At 31.1% G+C, this 24551-nt stretch overlaps 3 protein-coding genes across 3 annotated transcripts in view; 2 read left to right on the top strand and 1 right to left on the bottom strand.

Moving 5' to 3' along the window:
• Positions 1–16009, top strand: part of LOC106122227 (Kv channel-interacting protein 4) — a 66063-nt gene extending 50054 nt beyond the window's left edge. Inside the window, exons 2-5 of the mRNA XM_013318136.1 lie at positions 1647–1841; positions 14417–14490; positions 14607–14819; positions 15056–16009. Of these exons, the coding sequence (XP_013173590.1) occupies positions 1647–1841; positions 14417–14490; positions 14607–14819; positions 15056–15166 (593 nt within the window). The 3' untranslated portion in view covers positions 15167–16009. The remainder of the gene's footprint in view (positions 1–1646; positions 1842–14416; positions 14491–14606; positions 14820–15055) is intronic.
• Positions 11566–13772, top strand: Sumo (Small ubiquitin like modifier). The gene is made up of 3 exons (XM_013318137.1): positions 11566–11737; positions 11887–12003; positions 13232–13772. Exons 1-3 carry the CDS (start codon positions 11720–11722, stop codon positions 13367–13369), a joined length of 273 nt encoding a protein of 90 aa, XP_013173591.1. The 5' UTR covers positions 11566–11719; the 3' UTR covers positions 13370–13772.
• A 5027-nt stretch (positions 16010–21036) lies between the features above and the next one.
• LBR (lamin B receptor) lies at positions 21037–24231 on the bottom strand. The gene is made up of 3 exons (XM_013318170.1): positions 22670–24231; positions 22175–22595; positions 21037–21723 (listed from the first exon to the last, which is right to left on the bottom strand). Exons 1-3 carry the CDS (start codon positions 23954–23956, stop codon positions 21437–21439), a joined length of 1995 nt encoding a protein of 664 aa, XP_013173624.1. The 5' UTR covers positions 23957–24231; the 3' UTR covers positions 21037–21436.
• Between the last annotated feature and the right edge of the window lie 320 nt (positions 24232–24551).

The raw sequence follows: 24551 nt of genomic DNA, 5'->3' as shown, positions 1-24551 counted from the left end.
CTTCCTCGGGAGACTGTCTAATGACATCGTTATCGTCCCTTGTACATTGTCATATAACGTACTTTTTTGTTTCAGTCCTTTCATATTTTTATTATTTTTATAAGTATCAATGTACTTGAAAAGCACTGATTGAATCAAATATTGTTAAAGATGACTTTATGAGACTTGTGATGGTTTGTTCTGTTGTTTGTTCTGGTGAATTGTTGTGAGTCATTTTATAGCGCAACTATTATGAAGCACAACTTTATTTTATAACTAGCTGTCAACCGCAACTCCGTCCGCGCGGTATTAAATAATACCTAATTAGTAGCCGATGTATGCCAAGCTATGTTCTACATCGATGACAAATTTCAGCGAGATCCAGCTAGTCGTTCTTATGATACCTTCAAACAAAGATCCATCCATCCATCTAAACCTTTTAATCTTGTAATTTATTCGATTCAATGAATAATAAACCTACTAATCGATATTTTAAATTGTACAAATAAGTATAAATATTTTACAATACATAAATGTTCGACAATTGCTTCGTGTTTCAACTCCATTGGATTTCGAAGTAGCAACAATCTTCTGCTCTACAAGGCCTGCCCTCAACCATTTTGCTGCATCGCTTTTGTGATACGAAATATTTTATAAATTGCATTTCCTACAGCAAGCAATCGAACTATGCTTTTGAATTTTTCCTCAACCAGCACTGCCCGCCTCTCACAAGATTGAAAAGCGATCAAAAATTGATAACGCCCAACTGCATATAAAGTTTGTTCTTAAATTACTGTCAATCAACACTAGCTGTGCCTCGCGACTCTGTCCGTGCGGAATTAAAAAATAACATAGTAGCTTATGTGTTCTTCCGGACTATGTTCTAACATGCAGACATCTATCCAGCCGTTCTGGAGATACCTTTAAACATCCATCCATCCATCGATTCGTCCGTCCATCCAAATGTTCAAATTTATATTAGTAAGATTTAAAAAATCCATAAATCACTATAATTGGTAAAGATCCGACCGTCTTATTAAATAACAATATTTATATTGTGAAATAAACATAATTACAGTTACAAAAGCCCTGTCAGATAACAAAAGCCGTATCAAAATTAAATTTCCTTGTGAGTAAATTGAAATAGATCCAAAGCCAGTTATCGCAATCATCCTTTACATTCACTTTATAAAGTTATAGATTTTTTATTTACTTTTTTTCACCGATTTGGTTAACATAATGTTATTAAATCATATACTATTGTAAATTTCATTTACATATTTATCTAACTGTATTTTAATTTCCTCAAAGTTTAACTTATCGCGTAGTTTTTATGTTAAATGGGATTAAAGCTTATAACAAAAAAACTTAGTGAAAACTACCTTAGCTTAGAAAAACATACAAAAAAATTCCATTTCCAATTTCTTACGGTGAAGGAAAACATCGTGATGCAACCTGCACATATCTGAGAAGAAATTCAAAGATATTTGTGAAGTCGAACAACCCGCACTTGGCCAGCGTGGTTGACTATGGCCTAATCACCCTTAACTTAGGGTAGGCTCCGAGCCCCTCGGTGGGGACATGCAGTGAGCTGATGATGATGAATATCCAGAATTTTTCCTTATTCCAGAAAACAAATAACGATTATTTTCCTCTTCCATTTTCAGATTCTGAGCTCGAGGAACTTGGGGAGCAGTTGCCGCGGTACCGACCGGATTCCATCGCGGCGTTGCGTCGTGCCACGCGCTTCACGGAGCCGGAACTAAAGCGTCTCTACCGTGGCTTCAAAGCGGAGTGCCCCACAGGCGTCGTGCGGGAGGACACGTTCAAACTTATCTACTCTCAGTTTTTCCCGCAAGGAGGTAAGTTTTAAATGTGGGTACTGCCGAAACATACAAACACATAGTCATCTCTCTCATGATTTTTAAAAAAACAGAGATAGCAATATATGTTTTACAAGTGGAAACCCACTGCAAAAACATACAAAATAATATCATAAACCCATAGTTCTAGTGGACGTGCTTCTCACGAAGGTAAGCTTGTGATAGTAAAAATCATATAGTACACGTACTTATACATATGGTGAAAGAAAAGGAGTCTTTATTTACTTCAAAGTCTTATAGTCTACTCGTGTTTATTTGCTTAAAAGTCATAAATTTATTTGAGAGTGACAAGAAAATTAAATTATCATCCATTACCTACTAAAATAGTTATGCTATTCTTCTTATCTTACGAGTATATATATGTTACTTTTACATTACAACCAGTTGGTACACTTAAGTTCAAATTGTTTAACAACAATATGGAATTATGTAAATGACGCTACAAGATTGTTTTGACCTTTGATACAATTCTTAAAAAGAAAAGTCGAGTCCTGTAATACAAAATGGCGACCGGAGCTACGTACTACATCGGGTTAAGTTGAAACATTACGAAAGCGTTGTAATTAAGTACTTTATTTCTGCGCTTTCATTATAAAATACTCTATTTTAAAATACTTTGTTTTTTTTTAATCTTTTGTTTTTATTTCTTTCCGCATCCTTGATAAAAAGTCTTTTGTTTTTAATTTTTTTTTGTATCAATGAATTATAACTTTTTCAATATTTTAAGTTGGCAACATCACTGCTTTCGTTTAAAACACTTTTACATCATACCGTATAATTATCAATTACAAAGAAATTATTCTCTTTTCAAAATTTCAAATTTCAACTAACTTATTCGCATTAAAACGGCCGTCAAAGATGGTTATTATAAAATTAATTTAATTTGGAAGTGAAAATTTTTTTAATAAATAAATGCCTAATTGTGTTTTATTTACCCTACTTCAAAAGAAGAGAGAAGATGGCAACGTAAGCAGAAAAAAGGTAAGTGGAATTTTAGTAAATCTTAATCAAAAAATCTTAACTGAAATATTAAAACATAAACACTTCGTGAAATTAAATAAGGCATAAGGACGTAAGATTCGTTATTAGGCGATTCGTTGCTCGTTTGCCCCTTCTCCTATAAAAAAAAGAACAAAATTTCAAACAGTTCCGACTAAACCATAGATTAGCCAATTCCTCTTTAATTATTGATTACGCTCTCTGGTAATTTTCATTTGTTTATATATTTGCGAGGCTGATTTTCAATTTGAACACCACATAGGGCCATTAAGCCACGTCAATAAAATCGTATTTGCCATTAAGATGTCTCAAAGCTTTCACATCCGCGTTACTAAAACTATGCCGGCCACGGCCATAATACAGTAATAAAATAGGTTATAAAAAAGCTTCCCATAAACCAGCAATAAAAGCAGCCCACGTACATATATATCCAACATATACAAACAGTACTCGTCTATGTAAACAATTCAAAATTACCAAAAGCTATTCATATCCTCTAACTTTCAAACCATAGGACTTAGGGTTACACCTCAGTGTTCCCGCTGCTCGATTGCCTCCTTCTGTTATTAAAAAAAAACTTGAAGAATATTTCATACAAGTTTTACGGCTCACCAACACAACACACAACCGCTTCGATTGCCTGCCGAATGACGACTGTCAAGACGTTAGCGCTTGAGACAACCAATACCATAGCCATTACACATGTGTTCACATGTTATAAAATATTAAAACGATTCACGACTATTCGAAGTTGCAAATGTATTTAATAATATCATATACCAATTTCTCTATCCACATTTGAATTCTAAAATTTTATCGGAATTAAAATCGATTTCTAAGCGCCATAATGGCTTTAACATTTGGCAATTGCATCTGCACTACTGAAGGTAATGGCCGAACCGTAAATAATATTTCCATTTGGTTCTCTAATGCGCTTCAAATTTTTTACATTCAAAAATACATCTTATATTTAAAAATTTGCTGTATATACTAGTTCAACTAGTACTTTCATATAATAAAATATATCAAATTCATTTCATAAAGTTAACTTCTTGGACGTTGATATTAGAAAGTGCAGTATTTCATTTCCTATTAATATGTTCCGTAATATATAAATGACTGAGGAGTACATGTTATAAAATGAAAAATTCAGTAATATATTTTATAGGGTGCATTTTACGAAATAAATATAAAAAATATATAAAAAAATAGCAATACAAACCCATTCCTGGCATTCTTTCTTTTTGTATGCATTACTTTCGTCTTTCCCTCCGTCTTTCTCACATAATGACATACAAGCAATCCATTCAATAATCAAAATTTTGTTACTTTAATTTAAAAACACTCACGTACTGAAAATAAAAATTACTGCTAAAATATTTTAACTGAAAATAGATTTTAAATTACCAACTCCATTATGGTTTTCATCAAAATTTCCGATAACTTTGCACACAATTTTCAGAGTGGTTTATGAGATTGTTGGCAAAGTTCGCGCACGCAAGAGAAACAAGACTGTTACGCCAAACATCGAATGCATCTCATTAAGTACTCGAAACGCCGACGAGGCGGGTGCTTGGCAAAGCTCGTGTGACGCTCGAGTTCGCATGTTCTACCTGCGAATATTCTGTGTGTGATAAAAAATGGAGCGTGAAATCCAAAATTATACTGAACTTTAATATAATATTAATGTATAAAAGTAAACTTTAATTGAAAGTCTCACGTAACATAAAGTTGTTTTACTTTTAAAATAGATGGCGTTATTCCCAATATTGAAATTAATCAATCAGTCGATCTTTTTACTAATAATTCTATTAAGTATTTTTATCATATTAGTTCAAATATTTAAAAATAATTGATGGTCTAAAAGTTGACACAACATTCCTTGATATAAATACAAAGAAAATTTAAATATGAGAAAATAATTTCCATAAAAAAAACTTCTCATTATCTAAGATTAAATGTACATTTTTAAACACAGTGAGTAACAACCCTTATGCAAGTGTAAGCCGCGCAATGTTGGTCATGTTTCATATTACTTCACAAAAGCGTGTGTTCTCAGCGCACGGTACCCGACAGGCATCTTGAAATTTACGTTGCAAGCGCAACAGAACTACCTTAACTTGAAGCTTAAAGCTAAGTTTATTTTGATATAAGTTTCTCATAACATTAAATACCCGATTCAAAGTATATTCCTGAGCTTCTATAAGTAATTAGAACTATTAAATTGTTCGTAACAATCCAAATTGTTGAGTTTTTATGGTTTGCTTTCAGTATAGATACTGCCTCATATTCGTATCGCAATACACTTAATAATAAAAAGACAGGATGAGAGTCCCGTTAAAATTAAATGCGTGTCTTTAACATTTTCCAATGTTCATTTTATTATAAATATCCCTCACTAAATGAAGGCAACAGGTTGTCCGACTCGTAAGAGGTTGTGGAGAGTTCGCGTTTTAAATTTAAAAGTCCAAGTGTTAAAAAGCATGGAGTAAACATCGCGTAGCGTAATTTGTAACGAAATTAATTTTAAAACTGTTCTTTACATTTATTAGTGCACATTGAAATGTCGCAGAAAATATGCACAATTTATTAAAATTAAATATATTCTCTATGGCTTTTATTTCCAGGCAGTTTATTTCAAAGCTGAATACAGTTTATTTAAATGATTAAAGAAAACTTTTAAATACAAACTCTGATACAACTTCTATTCATTTTGAACCAAAAGTTGTCGGTGTTTGAAAAGCTCGTCCTCGATTAACACTAAAAACTAAAAAAATACACTGGAACCCGGATATTAAAAAAGTTCACGAGCAACGAAAAGCTTAAAGCTAAGGATTAAAACGTATTACGCATCCTTTTCAATCAAGTTATAGTTAAAAATCATTACAGAAATACCAGCTATGTTTTGAATTAAACAATCTCGCAAATGTCTTTCAACTTAATAAACGAAATAATTTTAATCTAAGAACTTAATCTTTATTTAATAATACACACAAAAGTTTTAACTCTATCTATTTGATGGAGATGGATGTAAGATATGTTATAGTAAACCTTTCTTCCTAATATTATAGGAATAAAGGAAGACTATATAGTCTATCGTCTATCCAAATTAACTAATAACTTAGTTAACCTAAAGTACGAATTAAATTAGAAGGAATTAAGGCACAACTATTATATTTTGTCAAATTCTTTATTTTATCCATTCAAACAGAACTCCGACTCCAAATTGAATTAAATCGGCCATCAAATGAATTTGAAGCGCCATTGCGACATGACGACTAAATTCGGAGAGAGCAGTTTACAAAATCGATAAAATTAATTCAGTTTCGGGCGAATAAAACATCCACAAAGTGAACGGTTAGCTTTTATTGAGCTTAATAATAAGTTGGCTGTAAACTTAGCGGTAATTCTTTCGTATCTTTACTTGTAATATGCTAATTACCAGTAAAATAGCAGACGTATGGGTTAATTATTCATTTGATTGGAGGAATATTATATGTCATAAATAATATGTTCGATACTAATTAATTGAAGATTATGTGATTATTACGCTATGTTTTAACATCCCGATAGATTACAAAATATATACCCAAATTTTGGCACAAAACCAATCAGCTTACAGGCAAAATCGGAACCTTAATGGTGTTTATAAAATAAGATTTTCTATTGTTAACGGCCTTAGATTTGGCTCACCCTGCTGGCCTCCATTAGTGCTTACAACGCGTGCCAAATTTTTTATTCAACTACCTAACACTTTAGACTTTTTAAATAATACAAATTACGTGTTTTTTCAACCTCAAACACGTAGTCAAGTTTAGTCTCAATCAGTTTTAATAGACTCGGACAAAGAATTAGTTTTTCTACTCAAAGAGGGAACGCTGCCTGTATCTTCGGAACCTTGCCTAAATGGACTCCTTTTAATAAAATATTTAATAGAGGAAATTATTTGTTTTTAATATTTTATTTATAATAATATCATAGATTTAAGACTTTTCATGTAAAATATAAATTATTTTTAATTATATTTTACATGGAAAATTGTATTTTTTTTTTTAATTCCTTTTTATTTTTAATAGCAATTCTATCACATTTAAACTTGTCGCAGAAGAAAATAGAGCGTAGACTGTATAAATTATGCACGGTCGGCAGAATTTCTCCCAAACTTCGCCAGACGTTTATAAAACCAACCCTCGTGTATTTCCATAAACATTGCTTTCAAGCTTTCAAAACAGCTTTGCTAACTTTATAAATATACATGTTTATACATTTAGTTGTTGTTTTGTTGGTAATTTATAAAAGGTTAACTGAACAATACCAAATGTTACTGACTTATTTTTACTTAGTTTTATCAAACGTTAGACGAATTTAATGTTGAAAATTGTGACTTATCCTTATCCGTATCTTTCGGTTACATCTTTCTTCTCTTTCACACTACATAATTTCCCCAAAATTGTAGCACAGGGCTCAGTCCTAGTTCTGCAGCGAAAACTACCCACACTATTGTATAAATGAGTGTTTTATTGAGCTTGAGAAATAATAGGCAAGTCTACACATTTTAATTTGGTATATTATTTATTATATGTAATTTTTGGAGAAGAATAAAATAACACATGTATATTTAAGTGCTAGCCAGTGGTTAAAAGAGTACTAGTTTGTGTAACCTGTTGCTAGCAGGAAAGTACGACTCACGTAAATAAATGCACATTATTTAGTTCCGACTGCTCGTGGCCGGTGTACAAGCCTGGCTAGAGATTTATGCACCTAATATATCACTGTCTAGAGATAATGGTCTTATAAAAAATTATGTTCTTTTAACAAGTTAGTTTCTATTCCATTATATTTCCTACTATAAAAAAGAAATGCACCATTTAATTATATAATACTATAAATTTGAAAGTTTGGATGGATATTAAAAGGTATCTCCTGAAAAGCTCAAAGGATTTCGATAAAATTTGGATGAATATAGTACATAGTATGGAACAACTAATTATTAAGGTTTCTTTAATTTAGCGACGACGACACCGCAGATAAAACCTAATCAATAATAATAATAAAAAATCTTTAGTTATAAATTATAGCTGAATTTAGACCATAGGGCGACATCTAGTTTAGAATAAAAAAAATACTCAAGGTCATATTTTATAAAAGTATTTTCAGATATAAACTTTTGATATAATAAAAGCCAGAAAAGTTTAAAAATAATTTGTACTTACCAAAGGCGTTAATATGTTGCGAAAATGTGTAAAGAAGCTTAATCTTACAATTTACTGCTCTAACTTATTCGCTATAAAAGGCCTAAGATTCATATTTTATTACAGTTAATAACAATGTTTCTTTTTATAGTGGTCATAACCATAATTTTTTTTATATTTAATTGACCTTAAATGTCCGAAATGTTCTGATACATTCTTTATCCCCTTATTTTTAAATATCGATCATGTTTTATGTAATTTTCATCAAATCAGACACATTTATGTATTATATAATATTGAGAATTTTACTTTCAATTCTTTTAAACCGTAACGTACCATTTTTGGTTTGCCAATTATATTTACAAATGCTCGACCTTACGTCAGCAACGAACAGAGAAATAAGACGATTTGTTATTGTGTTTGTTGGGCATCGCCGACATTTACAGTCGGGAAAGTCTTCCACCTGATACATAATTATAAATTGTTCCACAAAGTAATTTTAGCTGTACGGACACATTCTTTACGAAAGTATCAATTAAAGACTTACAAATATATGTACCTTGGCTTCCAAACGCAAGAATTATAGTGTTTGAATCTTGTTTAAATCGAACATTTTGGTTGACTTCGAGTCTTAAGGAACATGTCTTATGTATTACACAAGTTCGTTCTTGCTCTTCGAGCATGTACGTAATAGACAATGATGTGAAATTAAAAAAAAAATGTTTTAAAATTGTTCGACAAATCTGACGTCATCATTCATCTTCCACTAATGAAAATTTTATACCAGGTACGTGCTTACTCCGCGTCTCTTTAAATTGAATAGATTCTCGATAGCGTAGCAATTTTGTGGATGACTTTTATTATGGACTGAAAGCTTCAAGAAGGATACTTCAGTAATGATTTTGTAAACATTTTACCAAAAACCCATCTCGTTAATTGCACGTCGCATGCCAACTATGTTTGCAAAGCTCTACCAACTTTAGTTACTGTACACAATGTCCTTTACCTCGCTGGAACAATATAAAAAAAATACTTATCAACTTTAACGTTCGTGTTCTTCATCTTCGCGAATATAAAAATAATATTGCATAACAAGTGTTAAAAACTATTATTACTTATTATTAACGGTTATGGGTACAAACGTTGGCCTTTATTAATTTTCCGCTGTATGAAAGTTTACCGATTGGCGCCTGTCAAAAATAGCATAGCAATAATGTGAGTCTGGTTAATTGCCATTTTTAAAATAATTTTATGCTCCACTTTCTAAAATATCGTATGACATAATCGAATTTCGGACCAAAAATTTTCAATATCTTAAGTATCAACTACCCGCTTCCGTGTAGATACTACATTTCAGTGTATATTTTAAAACGGTTTCATTAATTTGAAAATGTCAACTGGCACTATACGCGCAAGCGAACAGTAATAAATAATTCGAGGCTTATAAAAGTGTTAAAAAATAAAATTCCCTGAGGTGCTGCGACATGAACAACCATCGATAACTGCCAAAGCATACGGATCGTTCATTTACGTTGAACACGACATTTTTAAAAGTTAGTCAACCCGACAGTTTAAAAAAGATTAACGAGATAAACCCTTTGCTTTTAAAATACACGATTATTATTGTTATTTCTAATTCTGTTACCCCACAACCTAAAAAATTCTTCTACATACCACCAAATGTAAAAAATAACAAAAACAAATTCTGTGCTTTTATTTTATGCAATAATCGAATTTTGTATAAAGCTCGAAAAAAGTTAATGATTGCTTACGTAAAATTAATAATACGGGAGACATCATGGCACGAAAGTGTGAAACAAATTAAAAAGAAAATAAAATAGTTTAAGTCCGTCATTTCTACCAATTACTTACGTGAACATTATTGATATCTCTTTGCTCAAGGCAATGGCACGATTCACATCCAAATTTAAGCAGTTATCTCTGCATGAACGGATTCGAACTCCAGAACAATTCATTGGTTGTTTGAATCCTTAACTATTCGGCTAGAGGCCCTTCTAATGTTGCTAGTGCAAAAAAACTAATATTTAAATTAAGTCTTTGTTTTCTGGTATGATAAAGTCTACAGCAGCTTTGGTTAAAAACCCCGCCTTAGCTTAATATAAAAACTTTTTGTTTTATATCGCACACTCAATTTAAAAGACTTTATTAAAACCCCCCTGCCAAACTTTGCCCTTGCCCTTCTTATTATGGCTCCAAAACTTATTTCGCAAGATTTTGTAAAATATTAAGTGTTACATGGAAAATTTACTGAAGATTGTGACGTTTTTATGACGAAAATAACACTTACTATACAAAATATAGTAATAAATAAATTGTACAAACATTTTTTTTGGTAAATGACCAATGTTAATTAACTCATGTGTTTAAGAAAAATTTAAACATCATTCGGCAAATTATTAACCTTGAAATCGGAAAATCACTAGAAAAATATATTTGGTTAATTTAACATTCTAGAACCACGGTTGTAAACCGGCAATTTCGATTTCATTCAAATCACTAAATCTACGTAGGGAAGCTTTAATAACGCAAACTGGCCACCAATGAAATTAAATTACGAGGAAAGATTGTTAAAATGGATGCAAAGTGGTTCGTTAAGGGGAAAAAGAAAAAATGTTCCAATGCTCTTTGTTACAGCTGAAAGCTTCCATTTAATCTTTTTTCTGTTCGAATCAACAGTATATTTTATAAGAATAATTGTTACTATAGAACAAAAATGTTAATAGTAATAGTTTCAGTTACATACGAAAGTTGAACATTTAATTTATAAAATGTACAAATAACACGAGATCACTAAATACAGGGGAAAAAAAAGTCTAGTTCCCCACAAAAAATTACATCGGTTCATGGAAATCGTAAACAGCAGTGTACAGTTGAACTTTAATTTTTACATGCGATAAATGTTTTATATTAAAAAAATGCACATTAGACGAATCCTTCAAGAGACTAATATAAAAAAGTGTAATACGTAAAAAGTTATTTCACATTGTACTATTGTAAATCTAAAAATCCTGAATGCAATTTTTTCTAGACATGCGCTGCGGCCGTAAACGATCTCATGCTAAAACGTATGGAACAACACTATTCATTTCCGGTTATACATATCGATACTTCACATCCCTATCAAGCGGAAATTATGTTGGCAAAAAGTTAAAATAAATACTTTTTTAAATACTTAACTTAAAATGGCTATTTCTTTATAGGATTATTATAATAAATAAGTGAAAAAAATATATCCTTATTTAATCTTTGGCTAAGGCAAATAATGGGATTAACATTGTGAATAGATATTAAATTCAACATCGATAACATATTGTCTAAAGTTACACAACATTAACAAATTATTACTTTAATCATGTAAGCATTATCATTACCAGATTATTTGCTTTTGGAAATAAGAATATACCATTTTAAGAACATGATTTGTTAAATGGAACCCTACAATACGCAGACGCGCGCTAGTTGCGCCGTTGTTTAATGCGCATCTATTGAGTTGGCAGCACTGTCTTGCATCCTCAAGCTACTCGAACGGTCGCCATTACCACGCCACTTGCACGTTATCGCGCCACCGGGTCTAAAAACTGTCATAGTGTAGACTTTGTGTCTAAATTAAGAAACTTTTTATAATTCTTTGTTATTGTGTTCAAAATGTCCGACGAAAAAAAGGTACAAATACTTTGCAATTACCGTAAATATTTACAACGATAGCTTCAATTACAGACATGGCGCTTCGCGTAAAATGTGGTTATTATTTCGTTCGGTTTAGATGCTTTATGTCAGTGTGATTATCACTACTGTTTCTTTCTAATTTTCAGGGAGAAAGCGAACATATTAACTTAAAGGTGTTGGGTCAAGACAATGCCATTGTCCAATTTAAAATTAAAAAACATACACCTCTCAGGAAACTAATGAACGCCTATTGTGATCGAGCGGTACGTATGCTTTCTTATTTCTAAAATGCATAGTTGCTAACTTTAGATCAGATAATATGCTATTTCTTACCATATTTTTGAGTTATTGCGAAGAAACATAAGTATTGCAGACTGTAAATCAAATAAATGCATCTATATTTCTATGTCTAACTACACTTGGGAGGCAAAGGCCAACGCTTGATTTTAGCGGTTTATGTAATATTAAATAGTCCTTCCTTGATAAATTACAGTGATTTGTGTCATTCTCCAATTTCAATAATCGTAAACGGAACTTTAAATGGGTACATACATTTTTTCTCATATGATGCTATCCATAGATTCCTCATGACTCTTAAGACAGGGCAATTATCTCTTATATGTATTTAGATTTCATCGTTTTTTTTATACATAATAGATATTCCTTCGCTATTGTTATCTTCAATATTGCTAATTGCACAAGTCAAAGCAATAAGTGGTTGGTATTATTTTTAAAAATGCTGGTTACTATTTTTGATTAAATTGATTATTAAACTTGGCCAAATACAGAGTTCTAATCGTACATTTCTAACTTCTCATTGTTCAGTTTATTACAGTATAAATTTTGTATGATTGGTAATAACCAATCATACAAAATTTACAACACACATACATTTAGTACAACTGTACTGTACAAAATTAATACAAGTCGGCTAAACATTGATTAATAATTTATTATAATTTTTATAAACTGTGCTATGAATGTATACAATTTTAAAATATTAACACAGGACATGAATGTACATGTTTAAAAAATTTACCCGACAAGCAAATATGTTAATCTCAAATGTTCTCAAGCTTGTTGTATAAATATTTTAAATTTACACCTTGTAAAAAATTTAATATTAAAGCAAAGAATGTTGGACATTGTAGATTTTTGTCCACATTCATGAAATTTTACGCTGTTTATTTTTGTATAAAAAAATAATTACCAATCATTTTTGCTTGAATTGACTATTATTGTTAGACACATTCACCAAGGGTTTCTGATACCAACTCTGTATAACATATATTTTTGTCCCTGACTTTCATTTTTGAGAAAACAGAGGTAACAATATGTTTTAAACAGATATTTAGGTCTCACAAACCTATGGTCAGCGTCTCCGATTTGACTAGTGACTTCCCTTAAAACAAAAGGTGTATAGAATCTGTTAAATATAGATACTTATGCATATTTTCACATAATGGTGATGATTGTTTCTATATGTTACAGGGTCTGTCAATGCAAGTGGTCAGATTCCGATTTGATGGTCAACCAATAAATGAAAATGACACACCAACATCTCTGGAGATGGAGGAGGGGGATACAATAGAAGTGTACCAGCAACAGACCGGAGGAGCGTGTTTCTAGTGTAATATTTATATTAAGGAACAGTCTTATACGTGGCATGATCAACAATGTTGCCCATCTCAAAAATTAAAATTAAGTTACTTTAAAAAAAACAATAGTCTCTGTAAGTCGGAATTTACGTGAAAGTTGAAGGGGAATGCATCGCAAAATTAGTTGTTTTTGGGATGTTAATATTTCCATTTTTTTTCTAACATTATTATTAGGATTAAATTTTGAATTAAACCAAATAAGTAACTTCAACTATTCCATTGTGATAATTTAGTTGACCTGACTAATCAGCCAGTATTTTGAATGCTGAATGTTTGCACTGTGGTCAATGAAATTAGTTTTCGACAGAGAGTTCCATCCCATTGTCACCTCTTAATTAATGTACCTATCTTAAATAAAGTAAATGTAATAATTATCATGGTTTTATTATTTCTCCTTGTGTTTTATCTCCCTCAATGATTAAAACGAAAATAAACATGAAAATATCACTAGGAATATTTACAAGTCTGATATTGCAAAAGTTGTAAAGGATTATGATCCTACCATATTGTCGTGGTGAATGTTACAAGGAAATCTAGGTAGTTGGTATTTACATTTTATAATTTAGTAATAAATTTTGTACATTTATATAATTACTACTCTTGTGTCAATACTCGATTCCTTTTTTAACATGTCCTTGAGAAATTTTCACCAAGCACACAATTTTCGTTTCGTATATTAAAATTAGTAAAATTGAAAAATAATCACTATAAGTAACACAAATTTAGTGTTACGAGATCCATTACTATTTTAAACCATCTTACTACTACACTGGTCTAGAACTTCTCACGCTGGCGAAGGCGTGACAGGTAGAACACAGGTTATTGACCAGCAGGAAGATTTTAGAAAGAATGAACTGAAAATTAATATAAAATTTGAAGCATAACTTGCCATAAATCTTCATGTAAGTTAACTAGGTTTCATATCTAAACGCATTTAATTATTCAGATACTTAAAGATTAAAAACAGCTGTATCATTTTTTTTTAAGTCTAGTTACATTTAAGTTTTTTTGTTTTCAGCCAACACGGCGCAGTATGCTCACTATGTTTTCAACACTTTAGATCAAGACAGAAGTGGACTTCTTAGTTTTGAGGTAATTTTGCGTTAGTTGTTTATATGGTCGTAAAAAAGTGAGAATATTTAGAGGTAAACACAATAGTAAACTTTCTTCTTATATCCAAGACTAATCCTTGGTTGGATATCTTTCAGGAATTCGTAACCGGCTTGTCAATATTATCCAGAGGTACTTTGGAAGAGAAATTGCGGTGGACTTTTTCGTTATACGATATTAACGGCGACGGCTATATAACTAAGGAAGAGATGACTGAAATTGTCACAGCCATCTATGACCTCATGGGCAAGATTGTAGAACCCATGATAGACGACGATGCGGTCCGAGAGAAAGTTGAACGACTCTTTCAGGTATTGCTTCAAGACTTACTACAGCAGTCCTTTAGTGTCCAACGATTCTCTAACTGGCAGTAACGTTTCTTTTATCAAAACAAATAACCGCAGTTAAAAATAAAATTTTGGGTCAAGTTTATAAAACTTGTATTGCAATGTTCAGGAAAACGCCTATATATTAGAGCATATTAGATCAGCATATAAAGGGTACTTTCTAAATATTAAAAAAATCTTAAATGTATGATATTTTCCAGAAAATGGACTTAAATCGCGACGGCGTCCTGACACTCGATGAATTCCTCGACTGCTGCCTGCGCGACGAGGATATTATCCGCTCCATGGGCGTCTTTGACAGCAACTTCTGACGAGGCCCCGACGGCGGGAGACCAGTCTCGCGCCACGCACCATAACCTATAAATTTCTACAATATTCGACTTTAGCAATAATTAGACGTGTGTAGATCAGCTTTGAACGGGTTCAAAAGTTCAGCTCACGTAGGCTTGAACCGATGCTGCAGCTCAATAACTAAATTGGCACCTAACAACGCGAGTACTATGCGAGCCGAGAAGTCGTGAGCTATTATGCGAGTACAGAAAGTGACTATAACTCTATGCGGGTACATTTGGGCTAATCTGCGTGTCGGTTCAATGATCTGTTTCATAAATCTATAATTCATAGATCTAAATGTGAGCTGATCTGCAGGTCATAGTTGAGTTACCCATGACAGCAATAATTATTCTGTGCTTCGTGAATCTAAAATCTTCTAATAGATAGATGTATAAATAAGTCGCGCTATCAGCGTGGACATTAATTTTAAATTTTACCCTAAACGTAACCGACAAACTCCGCTGCCACCTATGAATAATTATGGTATGGCAAATATTAAAACAAATTAAATGAATTATTGAAAATAGTGTTGGGGGCTATAATATTACTTTCACGTTTCAAAATAATTAAAATTTAAATTAATCAAACGAAATAATACTTACGTATAAACTCATACATGTGTAGTTTTATTGACTCTAGCATCTCAGTGTTTTGTCTTTTACTAATCTTTATCTAAAGACATTGATGTGTAGATGCAGTTATTTAGCTAAAATGGTTAGTATAGCTCCTAGCTATAAAATGAATGTAATTTACTTCTATAAAACCAAATAATGTTGCCACACAAAATATTTTATACCATAAATATACCTTTTATTTTAGCACTAAGATTTTTGCAATTTAAAATTTGTTGACCTATAATATAATATTTAAATTCGTTCATAAACAAAATTTTGGCAGTTCCAATATTAATACAGTTTTCAATTGCATTTAACTTTTTCAACTTCATTTTCAATTGTTCCGGCCATTTTAATTAGAATATCTAGAGTAATGTACTCATTTAATATATGTGAAATATTTTTTTTTCGCATAGCGTTAATTTAATAAATTAAAACACAATTTTCAATTCGTCCTTTATCCGCATTTCAATGTGTCCAATTCATATGAAATATGAATATGTCTTTTTTATAAGTACAAATTTTAATTGTATTAACCTACAAAAGTACTATCGCACTGCTTACAATAGCCTACACCTGTTAACATTACTATTTACCAAAAATGGTTTTGAAAATGCTTAAATTCGGTTAGATTTTAAATTCGAGACCTTTTCTAAAAGGTGAAAGTTCAATGTCTAAAACTTTTTTTACGCAGTGCATTACAATACCACTGCCATAATGCCAACAAAGTATCTGATTTTTTTATATTTTAACCATTTTTACAATTCTATATTTTATCCAGTTTTAAGATTTCACCGTAATATATCTATGAAATGGTTAATGTTATTTCAAGTGTGGATTAATTTGCTAACAAAATGTTTGCTACCCAAAATTATAGTTTTTATAAAAAATGTCACATTTGTAAATATTTTACTCTGTACATACTCCCATACAATTTATAGATTTAAATGTATATTTTCATAGTAAATGTTAAATGGAACCAAATAACTAGAAGACATAAACTTATATCATAAAAACTTATTAAGTAGATATGTGTATTACCACCATAAAATAATTATAAAATGTTAATGTGTGATTAAAAATTGATGAAATAAAATCGATCAGTTCGCCCTTGATAACTTGTTTACATTATTCCAGAACAGTAGCGCCGGTATATACTGTATAGGCTCACTGGCGCCAGTTATTACATTATGCCAGCGCTGATTTTGACCGCTACTGTCCTGGCATAATATGGACTTGGGATATCAACAATACGACCGTTACAAACGTGTTTTATTTAAACTTTATTGTCGGTCGAGCTTACATAGATAAGATATTTGTGTGTCTTCCCTGTAATAAATTATGTTTCACAATTTCACTTTAAGCCGTGTCGATTTGAAGCCATCGTTAATATGCTGTGAAAGATTTAATATCGTTTTATTTATATTATTCAAATTGATGTCTTATGATAAATTACCGTAATTTGTTAGAAAGTATGATGTAAGTCGTTCAAATATTTAATAATTAATGAATGTATAAATGGCAATTTATAGGTGATTTTTAGATTCACAGATAATTTTAATTTATATTGATGTTACAAAATACAAATCGTGCTTCTTTGCTTTACACCAAGTAATTCACATTGGCTCCTTGCTGGGAAGTTAAAAACGCGGAGTAATTAGATTTAGTGCCAAAATATTTCCCTACATAATTTTGCGTCGGTCAAATTTGTTTTGTGCCAATTCTCATACTATAAAACCTTGATTAAACTTATCCAACTTTCGTATCTTAAATGTCTTGTATAGTATTAAAATAGTATATGTAACTTATTAATAAATATTAATAACGGAAACAGATATGTAATTTTCGAAGATAACCGTAGAAACCTACTGACGTGACACTTTTGTTATTACATGTGGTCATCCTTTTCATCCTCTTTGACAAAACTGCGACGACAAAATCAAGTGTCACGTCAGTGGAGATTTTATGTAATAATCATTATTTTACAGCACTTACGATTGTTGGCCTATGTGAACATATTTTTATCATTCCTATAAGACTTGCGCCTAGTTGCTACTTACTGTTTAGGCAAAAGTTACTTTGTCGATGTTTTTTTATTACCCGTAGGATTACGATGATGGCAATCAAAAGGTTAACGTTGATGCGTTTTGTCGTTGTAAGCTAAAATAGTCATGCATAGATATTTTCAGGGAATACAAAACAATGTGAAAATATTGTATATAAATGCAATTCGTATGTTGAATTGTTATTTACATAAAAACGCACAGAATAATGACATGATGTGGACGCGTGTGTAACTTTTAAACCCCTCTGCACCTCTCTTGATTATCTCTTCAATTCCAAATTCATAAGAGTTACATATCAGTCATTATTGTAGAATGTATTTATGACGATGTAAAATTCTTAATTTTTTACAGTTGTAATGTTCGTTAAATTATTTATTATGGTAATTTAAAAATGGCATAAATGTAATAAATTCTGTATTGCATTTATTGAAGTGCATTTTTAAATTATTCTGTCTATTAAAAAAATAGATAACTTTACAATAACGTCGCCATTGATTTTAAATAGTAAAAGATAAAAATGTCAATAACACGCCACGCGTATGAATTAAATAATAACGGTAATTAATCATTCAAAAATAGTCTAAATCGTTTCTTTTTATTTTACTCATTATACGAAAAAAACCCTGTAAAAATATTTTATGCCTAAAGTCAATGTAAAATCAGATATTTATTTAAAAATTTTCGTTAAGCTTCGATATCAGCTGTGGCATAGCCTCGTCGAGCTTTTAATTGTATGTTATAATTTATTATCTGTATTATAATCAATATCGAGTATGTTTATCCCGGCGAGTACTATCAAGGTAACTTGGTATATTCCATTTCTTTCATAATTAGTCAAATTAAGCAATAACAGGCCAAATATTATAGAACTAAAACGTCATTTAGCTAGTAAATATAAATGTGCTTTGTTACTTCGCATTATAACGTTTTGTTTTTCAATTTCGGTACTTCTCAAATACCTATGTTATCGGTGTGTATATGAATAAATATGTGTAACTAGATAATTAAATATTGAATTATTATTTACAATTGTATGTGTATTTTATAGAAAAAATAAAAATTTCAATAAAAATTGTGTTTGATTTATCTAAGCACGTAATAATATTGCAATAGGCACTTGCGCATTTGACTAGAATACACTTACACAATTACTCCATTACCGTGTCATTTATATCCTTCTATATTTGTCATCCTTTGCATTCTCCCCCCTTGCGTTTGTCTTTAGGCGCGTCACAGAGTTTAAATAGGAAATGAGGTTTCAATATTAAATGAAACAATATTATTGTTAAATAAAGGTTTATTAAAACATAAGATTGGTTACAATCAATTGCAACATTAAAATTTTATAAGAATATTGGCATGGATCTAATGATGCAAAATTATAATTATGCACCTATACGAGTCTCAAAAAATCAACCCAAAATAACTGTCGATTTAAAATGACTAATTTACCATTTACAAATCAACGAACAATATTTTACTTTTAAATATACATTTGCAAATATAAAAATGAATAATACGAATAAACACCATCGAAAATCTAATTATTTGAGCAATTGTTATTTTGAATTGTAAAATTTTCCATTTGGACTGTTAAAGCTTGTGAGAATCACAATTTTATCACAAACCCTGTGTACAAATACTAGTTTTATCCTTAATTTCAAAGACATTTTATAGATAAATAACCTAGAGGTATTTTAAATTGTTCATCGCTTTGATAAATAGCTTAATTGCTTATAAGATTAATAAAAAATAATTGATAGATTATTTCTTATAAAATTTCTACTTGATATATATATTTTTTAGTTATACCAATATTTAAATTTAATTCTTTTCAAAAATATGATGATTTTATTTTGTTAAAAAAAAACAATGATTGGTCTCAAAGTTTCCGGAAAAAAGACCGAAAAGATTTTCCTTTAAATGTCACCTATTACTAATTTTGTGTTTTAGTGAATTGAAAATAAGATCTTTCATATAAAACTTTAAAAAAATTATTTCATTCATAAAAAAATCCGTAATTTGTCACTTTCGAAAAGACAAAAATTTAAGTCACTTTCTATGCTACCCCTTAAGTATTCAAGTCCAAAAAAATAAATCATCAACAATATTTATACCATGTCAGTTTTTGAAATACCATTGAATTAAACTTGAAAAATTAAAAAAAATGTCTATAAAACTATGACGGTGGTATAAATGGCAAGGTAGACAACCAACAAGAATATCTTTAAGCTTGTCAAACTGAATTATGACAACGCCTCTAACTGGCTTTAATATCCTTCTTCGCCCAATCTTTAAGGATAATAGTGAGAAAAGAGATTCCTTTAAAAATGTAATACAATACACATTATTTTCAACAACTGTGGATTTCCAGTGTCGAAAAATTTGTATAAAAACATATTGTCATTGTCAACATATATCACCTGACATTTTTTAATATAAGTGTTAGAGCAATGAAAATGGATTTTAAGACATAGCACATAAAATAGTATGAAGAAAAATGTTTGTTGTAAAGGAAGAGATTATTCTAGATCTTAGGTCAATGCACCTTCCCATATACTTACATCTTGTACTCATTTCAAATTATTATTTAAATAACCTTACATAAACATCTTTTTAAAGTAAATATAAAAAAAAAGCATTAAATCTATTCTAAATCTATTGTACTTTAAAAATATAAAATTAATATAATAAACTATTAAATACGCACATGTCTTTTAAAATGTAAAATTTTTCATATGGCACTCATACCATAGATTAAGTATATTTTATTTAAAAAAACATTAATGTAATACTTTATACAAAAAAAACAAAGCACTATGGTTAAACTAACACTATTCAGAGATTTCATAAAATGACAATTCATTTTGTATTTCCACATGTAGTTGAATTAACTTAAAATCTTCTTACTTAAATTTATATCCTAGTAAAAAACCTAGTATAAGGCTAAGTATGGCTCTTCAACAACGGCTTTAAAAATAAATTGTGCTATTAAACAATCAATCTTTCAACATCAGCCTATCTTTTTCACCACAAACTGACACAGAATCATCAACCCACTGTACATCCCAACTGGGGAGCCTACCCTAAGTTAGCAGTGACTAGGCCACAGTCAACGCTGGCCCAGTGCAGCTTGGTTGACTTCATACATATCTTTCTTGTATGAATTTTAATTTCTTTGCAGATATGTGCTGTTTACATAACTATGTTTTGTATGTTTTCTTTCTCCGTAAGATTGTCGGCTAAATGTAATATGTAAATCGTCAGCACTCTTGGTGCATGAATTTGAACCCAGGACCTGCAGATTACAAGTCAAGTGCTCAACTCCAAACGCATGGATGCTTAGTATTTACTACTTGTACCAACCTATACCAGCCAAATGTGAATTCACTCCCTTACTCCCTCTTTCACAGTTAAAGTTAACTAAATATAATCTCTCATGATATTTGGTACTAACTAAAAAATACTCCACGAAAAGATAAAAATTTCGCTATATCAAATAGCAAATTACATAAATAAATGTCATTTAAAATCTAATTAATTGATGAAATAAATGATTCTGTATAAATTACAATATTTTAGGTATTATTACCGAAGGCACTCTCTTACAATATCTTTGCCAAGCTGATCCATAACGTTGTAAACATCTGTTATGGTCACGCCATGCACGATGTAATAAAACAAATACAGTTATCACCGCAGGCAAAGCTATTATAGGTTTCTTACTAAGAATACCTGGCAATGCAAAAGCTATATGAATTATTATATCACCGGTGTAATTTGGATGACGTAGAGTTCCCCAAAGATTGGAGACTAGTAGCTTGTTGCCGTGCAACGTGGGCATAGAATCCAAACCTGAAAGAAACATATTTTCATGATATTTTTTTATTAGTGTAGTATAGTATGGAGTAACTATGAAGGACAGCTTTACACAATTTGTTTAATCAAATAGGAATTTTAAATCTATCTCACTATTTTATCTCACTAATATTATAAATGCGAAAGTGTAGGTGGATGGGTGTTTATTACAAGGTATCTCCAGAACGGCTCAAGGGATCTTGATGAAATAAGTTTAGAACATATTCTGGAAATATACATTGGCTATTAATTAAGTTTTTTTTTAATTCCACGTGGACAGACTCGCGCCACAATTGTTTAACAAATTGTACAAATTCAAGCTTGGTGAAGAAATAATTAATAATGGGTTACAATATAGTCAAAATAATTATTGTAATAATCTGTTCACATACAGCCATAAATTTACACTTGCAGTTAACAAAAATATATATCAAAAAGCAATACTTACGTGTAACACTGGGATGGCATGGATTTTTCCGGAATTCATGTTTAATATTGTTACTTATAAGCATTATAAGGAATCCCAACAGGAACAGTGTTAATGCGGCAACTAATGCATTAGTAGACATCTCTAGTTCAACATCAACTAAATATTTAGATATACTTGTGAAATAGAAAGGATAGAGGGCGCTACAAACTGTCTGAAGATATCCCAACCCTTCAGATTGCCAGTAGAAAGTTGATGTTATTTTGTGCTCTTTCAACACATAGTTTAGTGTATATATTATTTGCATCATTGAGTACAGCACAATAGTGGGTTTGTACTGCACTTTACTAACAAACTCCTTGTAGTTATCCAATGAAAGCATTTGAATGTCTTTTGTTGGTAGATGAAAGCCGCATTTAAAAATAAGTATTGATAGAATAAGCTGAAAATATTCAAATTCAAATTAATACCAGTTACTAAGATTAAATAAAGTTATATATTTTTTTTAATACTTACAGTGTTTATGTTGCATACTCGAGAAATCCATAGTTTAATGTTTAATTTTTTTATGAATGAATGAATTTCTCTCCCAATGAAGAAATCATTTATAAAATATCCTGTGTTGCCATATGGGTTTAATGATGCAGCATCTAATTTCCTGCTCTTGATATATAAAAATATAGATAATAAAACACTAGTAATATAAGATGTGGCCGCTAAACTCAAATACAACTTCATTAATGCATCAACATTGACTTTTTTGAAATAATTCAAAGAAAACAGGATAGTAGTAGTAAGTATGCAAGAGAAAAACGCATTGAAGCTTTGTTTCTTCCCTTTTTCATTGTCTTTTTGACCAAAAACAGGCAAAACAAGAAGTAAAGCCTGAATTAAGTATTGTGCACCAAGAAGCACCATTGACTCATAATTGAACCAAATATAAATAGACTTAAATTCGGTCAAGTCACACAGATGACTGTGTGAACAGAGTTTAGAGCAAGCCATTAATATAAGAAATACAGTCAATGGTATCAATATTATCAAAAGAATTGGGCCCAATTTTCCTCCAAATTCAAATTTTTTATTAGCTGGCAACAGTTTTGCAACACTTGACCTTAGCGGTGTTGCTAATCGTCTTGTGACAGACGTTGATTTCCTTCTGGGGAGATCATCATCTGAATTTTCTTCATCTGATACAGTGCCAATAGACTTGCTTATAGACTTGCTAATTGATTTACTTCTCTCACTGATCGACTTACTGATACTTCGTCTGTCATTACTGTCTGCTAACTCCTGTAATCTTCTGGATACACGTGTAGGTACCACTTCATAAGGCTTACGGAGTCGAAAATTGTAGTCACTGAGAGTTGTAAAGCGAGATTCTAATCCATTTGTTTGATCATTTGTCAACTCCGTCTGTGTTACATTAGATTGAAGATCTCCTATTGAATATTCGATAAGACGTGACCGAGTGGTCCGGTAGAAATCCACTTTATCTGCTATATCAGTCAGTTTAACCTCCACATTTGACCTTAGAGCTTGCCGTTTACTTGGAGTAGTTACTTTAACACTCTCAGTTTCTTTCACAGGTCTCGAAGGGGACTTTGAAGTCGGAGTTTTAGTTTTACGACTAGGCGATTTACTTATAGGAGATTTGCGAGATGGAGACTTACGAGTCGATGAGCGCGTACCTGGTGAACTTTTTCTAGACCTTGCAGGAGATCGAGACGGTGAAACACCTTTACGAGATCGAGGTGAAGGCTCTATCAAACTTTGTCTAACTCTACCACTTCTAGTAGACATTGTATTTAAAATTACAGCACAAATTGTTAATATAAGCACATTTACACTAAACTCTTTCCTGTTATGCTTCTCGTTCGATTTCTAAAATTAACAACCACACGCGTAGCTTATGACGATTCATCTAAAATAATATAATTACTTTAGATTGTACTATCCAATGGTTGCTTCAGAAATAAAATGTATTTAAATTAAATGCTGAATAACTTAGGTATTCAAAAATGTCACAAAACAAAACATCACAGTCCAAATCCACATCAATACCAACGCAAAGCAAAGCCAAGCGTCAACGACGTAACAGAAAAAAATTTAAAATCTTCCGCTGTGATTGGTCAAAAATAGAGCGCGCTAAAATTAGATACGCTGTCAACCTGTCATTTCAATTTGACACTAGATAGGTGTGTAGACTATGAAAATTTCGAGTTAGTCCATCTATCCCCGTTAAAACATAATCTCTGGGACATCATTTGTTGGATGTCTGACACCCCTTGGTGTTTTTCACGGGGAATGGATGGACTAATCCAAAATTTTTGGTTTAGTGATCATGGCAAATAAAGAAAATAAATAGCCTAACCACGAATATAACGTATCTGCGAAA

Source organism: Papilio xuthus, unplaced genomic scaffold (assembly GCF_000836235.2).
Source record: "Papilio xuthus unplaced genomic scaffold, Pxut_1.1 DF826933.1, whole genome shotgun sequence".
Classification (NCBI taxonomy): domain Eukaryota; kingdom Metazoa; phylum Arthropoda; class Insecta; order Lepidoptera; family Papilionidae; genus Papilio; species Papilio xuthus.
This window is presented reverse-complemented; position numbering and strand designations above follow the sequence as displayed.

What these genes read in the sequence shown, in the direction of transcription:
- Sumo (XM_013318137.1), top strand. An exon ending in ACGCCTATTGTGATCGAGCG is followed by an intron (nt 12,004 to 13,231) that starts GTACGTATGCTT and finishes TATATGTTACAG; the next exon opens with GGTCTGTCAATGCAAGTGGT.
- LBR (XM_013318170.1), bottom strand. Translation starts at nt 23,956, where the DNA reads ATGTCTACTAGAAGTGGTAGAGTTAGACAAAGTTTGATAGAGCCTTCA. An exon ending in GAGTATGCAACATAAACACT is followed by an intron (nt 22,596 to 22,669) that starts GTAAGTATTAAA and finishes GAATATTTTCAG; the next exon opens with CTTATTCTATCAATACTTAT. An exon ending in ATGCCATCCCAGTGTTACAC is followed by an intron (nt 21,724 to 22,174) that starts GTAAGTATTGCT and finishes TGTTTCTTTCAG; the next exon opens with GTTTGGATTCTATGCCCACG.